The sequence below is a fragment of the Epinephelus moara genome, chromosome 16 (genome assembly GCF_006386435.1).
Source record: "Epinephelus moara isolate mb chromosome 16, YSFRI_EMoa_1.0, whole genome shotgun sequence".
NCBI lineage: Eukaryota > Metazoa > Chordata > Actinopteri > Perciformes > Serranidae > Epinephelus > Epinephelus moara.
This window is the reverse complement of record NC_065521.1, coordinates 35,645,490-35,658,722: the sequence shown is the minus strand read 5'-3', so window position 1 is coordinate 35,658,722 and position 13,233 is coordinate 35,645,490. Positions and strand designations below refer to the sequence as shown.

The 13,233-nt window shown below is 39.5% G+C and overlaps 1 protein-coding gene and 1 pseudogene across 1 annotated transcript; both read right to left on the bottom strand.

Moving 5' to 3' along the window:
- Positions 1-1,051: 1,051 nt before the first annotated feature.
- The window catches only part of LOC126402966 (acidic mammalian chitinase-like), a 25,450-nt pseudogene continuing 13,268 nt past the window's right edge, over positions 1,052-13,233 (bottom strand).
- On the bottom strand, positions 2,859-4,132 carry LOC126402967 (acidic mammalian chitinase-like). The gene is made up of 4 exons (XM_050065342.1): positions 3,681-4,132; positions 3,543-3,599; positions 3,285-3,450; positions 2,859-3,169 (listed from the first exon to the last, which is right to left on the bottom strand). The coding sequence occupies exons 1-4, from the start codon at positions 3,866-3,868 to the stop codon at positions 3,041-3,043; spliced, it is 540 nt and encodes a 179-aa protein (XP_049921299.1). The 5' UTR covers positions 3,869-4,132; the 3' UTR covers positions 2,859-3,040.

Below are 13,233 nucleotides of genomic sequence, written 5' to 3'. Positions count from 1 at the left end.
AATTGCTGATTACTGGGAGCGCGCTGTCACTTTACGATGGATTGGCATTCATGATCATACACGTGTTTACGATCAAATCTGAGTTTCCCGCGGCGTTCCTGAATCCGGAGTAGGTTTTTAGTAGAGTAGGCTTTTATGTGCAAATCTACACACAGATTTACTCACTTTTCATGAATGAGACCCAATGAGTTTAATAGACACGTACATTTTTGACAGTTTTGAAAATCATATCATCAGGATTTCTAAATATCCTGGTATACTAATACCGTGATACTGCCCATGCCTTTCCTGTACTATCACTGACTGACTCATGAATCATGATTTATAAAGGCGATTGAATTTGCACACAAACTTGAGACTTGCATTGTATAACAACACAAATAAGTTTGACTGATGTTCTTTTTTGTTGTGTGATATATTTTATTTATTTTTGCACATATTACACAATACATTGATCAAATCACAATTTCCACCCGGTTTATATCATTTTGAAAAATAAAAGGTTTACTCTTACACTTGTGATATCTAATGAGGATGCATATGACTACAGTTTATTACTATTTCCATGAGAGCTCAACAGTACCATAAAGTAAACGTAGAAGATAGAGCTTTTTTTTTTTTTTTAGCAGTGATGAAATAAAAATAAATTATATGCAACAGCTGTTAGTAATACACTGTCTTTGTTAATAAGTATATTTTACTGCTTATGGATAGTGATATTAATGATGCACACTCATGAAGGCTAGGTACAGCATTTGCAATTTGTTTGGAACACTAAACCCTTGGGGCAGGGTAGGGGGTAGGGTATGCCATTGGCACAAAGGTAAAAAGAGTTTAGGTTAGTAGGGTTGGGTTGTGGACCATTTCCTTTAGTACAGGGATTTTTAGTGGTGGTGGCTGGGGTCGTAGTGGTGGCGGTATTGGTGGGGAGGGGGGTTGTGGAGGTGGCGGTGGTAGTGGTGGTGGCTGCGGTTGTGGTGGTAGTGAGGGGGGTTGTGGTAGTGGTGGTGGTGGTGGTAGTAGTGAGAGGGGTTGTAAAGGTGGGGGTTGTGGCAGCGGCAGCGGTAGTGGTAGAAGCAGTTGTGGTTGTGGCAGTTGTGGTAATGGCTGAAGTTCCAGTGCCAGGCTGGCTTGTTGGCTTTATAGGTGGAGTCTCTGGATTTGGAGTTGTAGTTTCAGTGTTGGAAATGAGTCACACATAATAATTTAGTGTTCATGATAATTGCATTGTATTACATAGCTTAACTGTTGAGATTTCACACTCTACTTGATACAAGTGATAATACAAGCTTATTACAATGAATCCAATCTCAATTGATAAAATGTTCTAGCAACTATTTGAAAAGATGAGATGGACACTTCTCACAACCTTTGGGCTTACCTGATATCAGAAGAGTATGCAGATGGCTGATGAATGGGTATTTGCCGTCTTTACAGAACTGTCCATTGAAATCATCCAGGTCCAGAGACCAGACAGAGACTCCTCCAAAGTTGTTTTTTTTTGATGTAGTCCACCTGAAAGAATAATAATAATAAAAAAAAAAGTTTGTCGTAGCTGAAGTCATAATAACCTGTTCTGAACTCAGTTATTTTCCAGACACACACAAAATTCTTAATTCCTTGCCTCACTGTCTGCCATGCTTGTTAAAAACGGGGCTGGGCTCTACTGCAGCCCACTTTGCATAATGTAGAACACTGTGACTTGTTTATTGACATCCCATCAAATAAGTCTGTGCACTAGGGTGGAGTCGGATGACAGTAATCACAGATCTAGACGTCTGAGAAAAGTTATGTGTGTTGCAATGGACAGGGAATCTGAATGGGCACAACAGCTGTTTAACTGGATTTGCTCACAACTAGTTTTCTAGACAGTTCCTGAGCAGTAAACAAATAGCTACCTTAGCAGTAAGGCTATCTTTGTCGTCAAATCCGACCCATTGATTTCCTGTGGTGCCATATGAAACTCTCTGGTCATCGATCCAATGGACTGTTTTTCCTTCAAGGTAAAGACAAATCTGAAAGGAGGGGTCAAATGTCAAATTTCAATTAAATTCAACATATTATCCAAAACATGAAACACTGCAAATCAAAATCTGTATGTATGATTAAACCATTGATTTAAATAGATCAGAGCTTCCAGTTTACCTCATAGTAGGACCAGAAGCCTGCCACCCCGGTGTATTGGCCTGCATTGCCAACACCACTAATTGGTGCTCCAACCTCACTGGATTGTGAGGACAGGGTGAAAGTTCGCCCATATGCAGAAATTCCCATTATTAGCTTTTCAGCAGGTACCCCGTGCTTCAGCCAATACTGCATTGCAAAGTCCTGAAATGCAGAAGAATTATAGCAGTATGGTTAATTTGAACAACAATGTATTTAGCTACAGTCCCCCTTTTAACTGAGATAAATGGCACTGACAGCTACCACGGGCCACTGACAGTGCCATTTTTGAACCCCGATATCACCCCCGATATCACTGCATTTTCGGTCCTATTCTAGAAAGTTGCATGCATACAAGAACATGATAGTTTAAAGGTATTCATAATTAAATGGCTATAAATAATATTGATAAAAATAATTGGAAAAGTGATACAGTGAAACAAATATAAACTTAATTTAAATTAAACTTGCATTCTGAAATGGACCACATTAACTTCAAAAGTTGACCCTATAATTCACCACACACACTCCTTAAAAAGTGAAATAACTGAAATTCATGTCAAGTAAAATACTATTACAAACAAAGGTACACCTAATGTAAGTAAAACTAAACTAAGTCCTATCTTCACTAATATAATGTAACTCACAGTGGTAAGGTATGCGCTGCTTCCTGTGTCTTGGGATCTCTGGTACAAGGGACTGTGATGCACGGTGACCCCCTCCCAGGCACCATGGAGGTTAAATGCCATCACATTAATGAAATCCAGGTACCTAAAAAAATACAAGTATGATCAAGGTCAATAACACGACTAATCCAGCTAATCACTGGAACAATAATAATAGTGTAAAATTTGAAAAAAAAAGAAAAAAGTGTAGCTTACGTGGCAAGCTCAGCGATTTCATAACTGATATTGATGGTTGGATCGTCAGCAGCCACAGCAGCAGTGACCAATAATCTGGGACGCCCAGTCAATGTTCCCTCAGCTTCATAAGCAATTCGGAGTTCCTATATAACGTAGAAACATGGGTCAGTCTGACCTGATCAAATATCAAATACATCATAATTATATCCATTGTGTATAATATATTTCTGATTACAAATGTCTCATTGTGGATCTAACCTTGCACAACAGTGTGAATTTCTGTTTGTCCTCTGGAGGGCTCCCTCGTGTCGCAGGAAATTCCCAGTCCAGGTTTATCCCATCAAACCCATACCTTCTCAGTAGTGTGATGGATGACTGGATGAATCTTTCTCTGTTGGCTGCAGTTGATACCATCGTGCTGAATCTGAACATTCAAGCAAAAATGTGCACTGAAGAAGACGCTACATACGGTGTTTAATTAAATATTTGTCAGTATGTTGTAATTACATATCTCACTTTTGTGTGCCGAAGGTCCAACCACCAACTGCCAGAAGGGTTTTGAGATCTGGATTGCTATTGAGAATAGAAGTTGAGCAGTGATTATTTAACATGTAAATGACAGTTGGCAGGATATTTAAAGTGTAGAGCACTGACCTATCTTTTTGTCCGTTAAAGGAAATGTAACTTTGTGCGTAACCCCATTCGTTAGGGTCCAGCTCATTGGCATAATTAATGCCAGAAAAGGCGTAGATCAGATGGGTACACAGGTTTGGATCAATAGCTGAAAGTGTGAATCTCCCATTGGACGCTCTATTTTTGGACCAGTTGGTGTGGTAACACATCAGTTTGTAGGAGGAGGCTGAAACACATAAGACATCAACGAGTTACTTTGTGATTAAAAATCCTTGTTTAACAACAGTAATTATTTACTTTTTAACTTTTTAATGCAAAATGTAAACTCACCCAAACTGGTTTTGATCAAAGAAAGACCTTAAAAGTGACAGTTGGCATTAGCTTAAAACAGAACTTTTGGAAACATTGGTATAATCAGATTAAAAGTGCCTTACCTGCAATTAGAATTAGCTTGCTCATGTTTGTGCTGAGGGACTAAGCAACAAAAGAAAAAAATAAATATTAATTTTATTTGAATATGACAAATATCTAAACCATTATAACCATTATAAAGTCTTTTTTTGCTACAAATACATAATAAGTCATAGAAACTGCACAACTTTAAATAATGGTATTTCAATTACCAAACTATGTACAACCTTATAAAAGACTATCTCGTAAGTGCTTATGGTATTAAAATCATTTGACGAGAATAGACTCTCCCAGATGCCATTAATGTCATGAATGTCAAGTCAGGACATTTATGCTCAAGATTGTATTTAATAAGTAGTTTGCTTTGTCACCTAAGAATGCTATGAGGTAGAAGGGAGTGAACTCAAGCATTATAAACCCATCATTAATCCCTTGTTCTTGTCTGTATTACTCCTGTTATATAACTAACCACCAGTAGCATCTTTAACCCATAATAGGCCATACTCGCAAATATTTAAAATTTAGAAAGAATTGAATAATCCAAAGATATAAAAACTAATGGTTCTCTCACAAAGCCAAAAGCCAACACCTTCTTTCAAAAACAGTCTGTGTCATTTATTTGTTCATAGCTTGATCTAGGACTGGCACAAAATCAGATTTTCACAACACAACTACTCTGACCAAAAGAGTTCATGATAACGATATTATCACAACATTTATAGAAAATGTGAAAAAAAGAAGCTATCAGTCACATTATCTTTAACTTTTTATACTGTGCATTTTGTCTCTTTTTCTTGGCAAAGAAACCCACTTCCATACACTCAAAATATGATTGTGGGGAGGTGGAGAAAGAGTCTGTAACCATAACTAAACAAAATCGTACAAAAAGAGCTATTACAGGTAATGGGTAGTGAAAAGGCAACCGCATGGTGTTTGGGGAGGGAGACAAAGCAGGAATGGAAAGAAACAGAAATGATTTAAGAGGCGCTGAGTTATTTATCCACATGTATATTATTAACATGGTATCAACATTTCATTTTTAAATATCACAGTTATTGTCAATATCTGTATGTCGAGTCAACCCCAGCTGGATCTATTATATTGTCATACAGTTATATTGGATGAATTATTAACATTTAAGAATTATTAAAGAGCATAGCAAATAAATTAGAATGTTTTATCACCACATCCATTCAAAAAAATACTGCATTATTAAGAAAAATAAATAGTGAAATTATGCGACTACAGTGTATAAACAATAGAGTACTGTCATCACAAATCAAAAGTGTACGGACTGAAAAGGACAAACTGCGGACTTCTGGGCTAACCGTGGCCACAGATAATTTAATTAGTAAAGGTGTGGACAGGAGGAACAGGAGAAGAACTAGTTTGACAAACATGTGAGTCAGCTACTGTATTATTATTTACTAATAATTTAATATTGATTATCAATTTCCAAAGCTCTGCCACATCAATAAAGCTCCTGATTAATTATCAGGTTGTGATAATTATACCATTTTAATACCATAGGATGTTAAATGACTCAGGTGTTGGCTAAGTTTGATCTGACTCAACATGTTGGTGACTGTATGCTTTTAGTCAACCTATTTAAAGGTTTACCACTATATTGTAACATGCCCGACAATAACAATAAATGAAATTAAAACAGAAAAAGCATGTTAACCCCCCTGTCTCATGCATCACACGCACAAATTCTACTTGTTTGGCAAGATAAAATTATTAATGTTTTCTCAGTTAAAATAATTGAAAACATGGTGTAAAAATATTTGATATGAGATTGATACTCACAACCAGATCAGAGATGGAGGTAACTACTGTCTCTTCTTGCTGTGACTGAAGACGTATGGACATGAGGCTTAATATAGGCAGCTTAAGTGGGTGGGGCAGATTTTTGGGATGAGGACAATGTTGCAATATTGTCTATGTTACTGGTTCATTTTTTTGTCTTTTAGATTTCAGTTTAAAGTGCGACATTTTGAACTTTATTTTCAAATTAGGCTGAGCAGGAGTGCTCACTCTTCCTACAGCGAGTGGCTATCACTCTTACTTGTTGCCTACTGAGCCATAAGAAGAAGAAAATGCATCAACTGTTATGAGAGCGAAAACCTCGTTACTCCTCGACATTATTGTTTTGATATTTTCTCCTGTCATCTTCTCTTTTTCCTGCAGTGAAAATATAGTTTGTTTTGATATTTTCTCCTGTCATCTTCTCTTCTCCTTGCAGTGATTGTTGTGACAGTTTTCACAAATCCTGTCTTTTCACTCACTCTCACCTGTTCTCTCTGTATTGTTTCATTCTTTTATTTGTGAGGGACCATGTACAATATTAAAAATAAATGTAACAATTTGATGCACTACACCAGAGCTGGCTTAAAGCTTATTTTCATTCTGCAGTCCCTTGGCATGTCATAATTATAATGTCCACACAGTGATATAACAGCAGTAAACATACCAGACAAACAAGAGAAGACACATAATACAAAGGTGCACGCACAGACACGCACACACGCCACGTGAGAGTCATGTGTATGGTAAACAAATTAAAAGAAAGCATATTTGCAATTAACTTTTTAAATGCTGAGTCAGTGGATACAGTGTTAAGGAAGCTTTTAGCAGATTTGTCAATTTGACCTTAAAGCGACTGATTGAATTAAAACTCTTGTGTTGTTCGGCAGGTTGTTCCAGTGAGTTGTGCTGACGAAAGGGTGCAGAACAATCTCTTATATATGAGATTTGTGTATATTATATAGAGTTCTCCAAATGAAAGTAAGTGAAGTCACATAATTGAGGAGGGGCCACAGCACCTCAAGTTTTTACACAGAGCACAAATTTGAAAATTATATTTTAAAAAAGCTCAGAAAATGAGATTTGTTCAGTGTGAAGAACACTGGTAATGACGTATCCAGAAGGCTTGTTTGTAAAAAGACTTTAGTGCAGAGGTCGTCAACATTTTTCAGGCCAGGGACCTCTTAGCTCATAGAGAGATGGAGCAGGGACCCCCTACTACATGTATTGTTTAAAACTGAGTTGCACTTAAGATAATTCTCTGATTATTTTTGGTTCATCTGGTTTTTGTGTTTACCTGAAGCTGCAAAGTTGGCAGCAGTTGTAGCATGGTTAGGTGTATTAGCCTCCCCCTCCCCCTCTGGACTTGAGCCAGTGGTTTCGGAGGTTGACGGTGTGTTAGAGTCTCTTGTCTGAAAAGTTACTATATGATTCATTGTGGCTCACAAGAATGTTTGTACACACACTGGTAAATGTATTTCAATAGTATGCAAGTATTCGTAGTGATTTAGCATTACCTAGCTCACATGTTTGCACAAGGATTGATGAGTAACAGTTGGCCTGTTATTAATGTTGTGTACTGTAATTTTTTTTTCTTCTTTTTTTTTTTTAAATGAACAGGCCAATTTACCTCTGCTAATAATACGTTAATAATACATATCAGTGATTCTGAGGACCCTCTATGGGTCAAGCTCCCACAACAAGGACCCCCTTTTTAAGAAGGCTTCAGTGGTTTAATGAATGTTCTCCAGCCTGCCCCAAAACATATAACACATTGGGGAAAAAAAGATTATAGCATGCACAGATATCTTGGCTGCATCCACAAAAAGATAATTTCTTATTCCTCTTGAACAATAACTGTATAATAAGAGTTTTATGTATAGAACCAACCTTTTGCCCAGTTCATTCACCTTCGATAAAAAGCCATTATCCTACAAGAACAGCACGAGGAAAATGAATGACGGAAACATCTTTTCTTCTTAGATACAGGGCTCTAGACAGCGACCAAAATGGTCACATTGATTTAAGTGCATGACGCAGACTGAAGTCTCTACGAACAGTGACGGAGTGACAGCGGAGTCATCATAACACAGCTTAAATGTGCATCAGGGAGTGTGCTTTCATGTGGCAGCTATACATTTTAAAGGTGATTAATATGTAGCTGCAAATAAGCATTAAGTGCCTTAAGTGTTGATAGGCTATCAGTGAGGCTACAGAGTGAGGCGGACAGAGAGAGGCAATGGCATTAGAGCCAAAATAGCCAATTTTTTTAGTTAACTTTTCAGCTATCGTAAAAAAGAGGGGGAAAAAAGGACTTTAAAATGAATAACTACTAAAATGGTGCAACCGATTACTTGCTGGTGCGACCAGCTAGGAACGTTTGTAGCACCTGTGTCACCAGTGGAGCCCTGGAATATAGGGTTGCCACCTTGGATTTGTGAAAAAAAGGGACACTCGACCAAATGTTTGAGGCGGAGGGCTCTGCCATTATTACCAGTTCAGACTGACCAATGAACATGAAATTCATACATAGGAGACCAGATTTGCCATCATTTCATGTCCTTTTATGTGCCTGTATTTTATATTAATTTTTATATCAATGAAAAAAACAAATCTGTGTTACTAAATTCTTACATTTTTACATGTATCTCACCATAGCAAGTTGGAAGTTGACATATTCTGCCATATATAAAGAGGGGAGACTCTCTGGAATCTGGCAATATAAGAACCATGATACTGGGACATTCTGACACTTCACAGCTGTCCAAAACATGTGGTTTGTGCCAGGCAGACATGATTGCCAGTATTTTTTCATTATTGCAAGAAATTCCATTGACTCATTCACAAGTCAAAAATGTGTTTTATCTGAAAGAAACATGCAATATTTACATCTGAGATAACAGAAAAATAGTCAACCAAGTGCAATGATGTCCTCCAAGATAATATGTGCCACTTTGATTGCAGTAAAAAAAAATTGGGCATTGGGGGGAGCACGTGTCCCCCTCAATGTATATGGTGACTACGGCCCTGTCAGCATGCATAATTAGGCTACTGTTGTCTGGGTGCGCAAAGGTGAAGTGGCTGGTCTTGTCATAAAAAGTTTAATGGAGTGTCAACTGGACAATATGGAGATGTTTGGATCTTGAAAGCTGGACTACAAATAGACAGGGAGAAACACACGCAAGCCTAAGACGTGGTAAGATACGATATTCCTCACTATATGAAGTGACTGATAACAAGATCTGTATAATGGATTGTCAAGAAATTCGTCAGGATTTTATTTGGTAGACAGTTAATCTGGATTTATAGCGTGATGGGATGACAGCACAATGATGTGTGGTATCAGTGGAAAACCCTGCTCCTGCGCTTTCATGTGATATGCGTGGCATTTCTGCGCGATGCTGCATTCGCGAGTAATCCATCCAACAGTAATGTGTGTGCAAAGCTGTATGAAAGCTCTGTTATACATCATTTTAGTGTAACTTTATCATTTTCTTTCGCTGTGAAAACATTCGGAAAGCTACGATTCCGCTGTTTCACGTGATATGCGCGGCTTCTCGCTATGACGCACGGTCGCGGAGAAAAACCATAGAGAAGAACAGGTGTGAATTTAGACGCACTATGCGTCGTTCTGGATGGACTCCTTGGCCTGCTGCTGCTGCATTTTCCCCAAAAAACGGGACAAATTGTGTCCCGGGAGAGATTTTTTTTTCCCGGGACAGCTGATGAAAAAAGAGAACAAGTCTGGGAAAAACAGGACGGGTGGCAACTCTACTGGAATACCATGACGACAAAAGTTGTTTTTCCTTTTTCTGCCTTTCCAAAACTTTACACATATGATAACAGTTTAGCCCTGAAAACATCTATAAATGAATTTTGAATCACTATCATAGCGCCACCTACTGGCAACAGAAAGTTACTTTGTTCATTCTTTGATGTCCCTCCTCTAGCAGGTTAATCAGACCCACCTCAAATTTGCTGATAAAAAGTCCTAAGACCTTGATGATACTCAAAAATTAAGCTCTTGAGTTATACAAAGCATACCACCCAGGATGATGTGGTTCCATCAATGAGTGCCAGGGCTTATTGATTTATTGTGGCAGCAATAGCTCTGTCCCTCACTACTCAGTCTGGAAACCTGAGTGTCACTGGTTCAGGTCCCCTCATGGACCAAGTTCACTGTGGGGACTAGTAGCTTGAGCGAGGCATTGAACCTCAGGGCACCTGACCAAGTGTAGCTCCCTCACTCTGACATCTCTCCATTTATGCATGTGTATGGGTCCTGTTTGTGCATGAGTGTGTATTTTGGTCTGTGTGTGTAATGTTGTGGTTTGTTGGTCCAACAAAATTTAATCGTGAGCTAAAAACAGTTAAAAACAACAATGTGCTTCTGACTGTAGTGTTAATTCTCTATAAGAAGAGAATAAGAATAAGAATAACTTTATTCATCCCCAAGGGGAAATTCAATTATCTGTCAGCTCATCTATTATATGTCAAAGAATTATAAAGCCTGATGGCTGTTGGTATATAGGATCTTCTGTATTTCTCTGTCCTGCATCGAAGAGAGAGGAGCCGTCCACCACAGTTTTTTTGGTCCATCAAGGTGTTGTGGAGTGGATGATCTGGGTTGTTCATGATGGCCTCAAACATCTTCAGTGTGCATCTCTCCACCACCTCCTCCAGTATTCCAACAGACAGTATTAGCAGCATTTTACATCACATTTATTCATTGATACAAAAAATTACTACTCTGTTGAGCTGCTTAGTCTTGTACTTTTTTGCTTTTCCATGAGTGCCAGTAAGTCAGATTGTTTTCAAAGTATGCTGTCTTTTATCTCACAAAAACCTGATAGACAAAGGATGACCTATAAAGAACAATGAAATAAAGAACAAAACCCAACAAAATATGCCACAATTTGGTGAAAAACTCATGGAATTGTATTAGCAATATTTATTTTTGTTTATTTACATGGAGGCCTATATCAATATATGCGATATGCAACATCTGTGTCATTATGTAGGACAAAATAAGCAATGGCTAAACATGAACCAACAAGAACAAGACCATATGGGTTAGATGCACCAAAAATTACAGACATGTAGCAAACATATAATAAAGTAAGATATATTATTAGATGAAGTAATGCTATTTAAAACAAAACAAAACAAAAAAACCCAACTGGTTTAGATACACCTTTAATTTGCAGACAGAAATAGGAAAACAATTAAATATACACAGTACAAGCTGTGTATGGATATGTTAAATAATATAAATTAAATATATTGACAGACATGGATGGCAGGACATTGCCACTCTCAAAGGTATACTACACATGACTTGTCAGTTACTGTTTGTATGTATGCTCACCAGCAAAAGTGAAAGCCAGCCCCAAAGTATCTCTTGTTTGAGACTGATCTTTGTGTGCTTACCTTTTTGCCTAGCAATACTTGACTTTTTTCGATTTTAGCTTCCCCTTGGATGCATGCGGCTTATTGTCTGCCTTTTTATAAAGTCCCAACCTCACCTGTACACTGTTGGGATACATACCCAGAAATGTCCTACACATAGCAAAATAAGAAGAAAATTAGAAAATGCAGGCAGGGAGCAGTGTCTCAAACACACTGCCACACATAAATTATGGTTGAGAGGGATTAGTTTTGTATGACTGTTTTTTAGGAAAATCCTGCACAGTATACATTTTAACATGGACACACATTTACAAATGGATAACAGTATGTATAACTTAATGCTGAAAGGCCTGGTGTCGTGATACTAATGTGTAGTTTTGTTTGCTATTTGAAAAGATGCAGTAAAATCTTTTCTCAATTTTTCTAGTGTTTTAGCATTTCAGTGGGGAAAGGGAGCTTATAGAAATCCATCTGAAAATGTTAGTGCTGACATTTCATTCTTGAATAACATTTTTAAAGTTATCAACCTAAGTGTTCATAAGTCACGCCAAAACCCCCCAAGCATATGTAAAAGTAAGCATTGTTTTCCAAACATAACTCAACATTGATGGATCAAAGGATAGAATATATGTAACAGCTTTTGACAAAACTCTAACTTGAGTTTTCCACTTTTGTCATCCAGGTCCAGAGACAAAACTCAAAATTTGTTGATAAGAACAAATATGAACACTTGGACAGGGAAATGATAATTTGCAACTCTCTAGTTAACAACATACGCCGCAAGAAAAAGTCTGCCCTGTTGGGCATTGTTGCCTGGTGCCTACCCCAAAGGCACAGTTGAAATAAAAGTTTGGGTCAGTGCTGTCTACAAAGAGCCCAGATTGCTGTCCATTACATGGGTCTGTATCAAGTAGAGCTGCAGTTGTGGGAGCTGCTGTTGTGGGAGCTGCAGTTGTGGGAGCTGCAGTTGTGGGAGCGGCTGTTGTAGGAGCTGCAGTTGTGGGAGCGGCTGTTGTGGGAGCGGCTGTTGTCGGAGTAGCTGTTGTGGGAGCTGCTGTTGTGGGAGCTGCAGTTGTGGGAGCTGCAGTTGTGGGAGCAGCTGTTGTAGGAGCTTCTGTTGTGGGAGCTGCAGTTGTGGGAGCAGATGTTGTGGGAGCTGCAGTTGTGGGAGCAGCTGTCGTGGGAGCTTCTGTTGTGGGAGCAGCTGTAGTGGGAGCTGCAGTTGTGGGTGCAGCTGTTGTGGGAGTGGTTGTTGTGGATGCAGCTGTTAGAGCGGCTGTTGTGGGAGCGGCAGTTGTGGGAGCTGCTGTTGTGGGAGCGGCTGTTGTGGGAGCTGCTATTGTGGGAGCTGCTATTGTGGGAGCTGCAGTTGTGGGAGCTGCAGTTGTGGGAGCGGCTGTTGTGGGAGCTGCTGTTGTGGGAGCTGCTGTTGTGGGAGCGGCTGTTGTGGGAGCTGCTGTTGTGGGAGTGGCTGTTGTGGGAGCTGCTGTTGTGGGAGCTGCAGTTGTGGGCGCGGCAGTTGTTGGAGCATCAGTTGTGGGAGCTGCTGTTGTGGGAGCTGCTGTTGTGGGAGCTGCAGTTGTGGGACCGTCTGTTGTGGGAGCTGCTGTTGTTGGAGCTGCAGTTGTGTGAGCGTCTGTTGTGGGAGCTGCTGTTGTTGGAGCTGCAGTTGTGGGAGCTCCTGTTGTTGGAGCTGCTGTTGTTGGAGCAGCTGTTGTGGGAGCTGCAGTTGTGGGAGCTGCTGTTGTGGGAGCTGCAGTTGTGGGAGCGACTGTTGTGGGAGCTGCAGTTGTGGGAGCTGCAGTTGTGGTAGCTGCAGTTGTGGTAGCTGCTGTTGTGGGAGCGGCTGTTGTAGGAGGTGCTGTTGTGGGAGCAGCAGTTGTGGGAGGTGCTGTTGTGGGAGCTGCAGTTGTGGGAGCGGCTGTTGTGGGAGGTGCTGTTGTGGGAG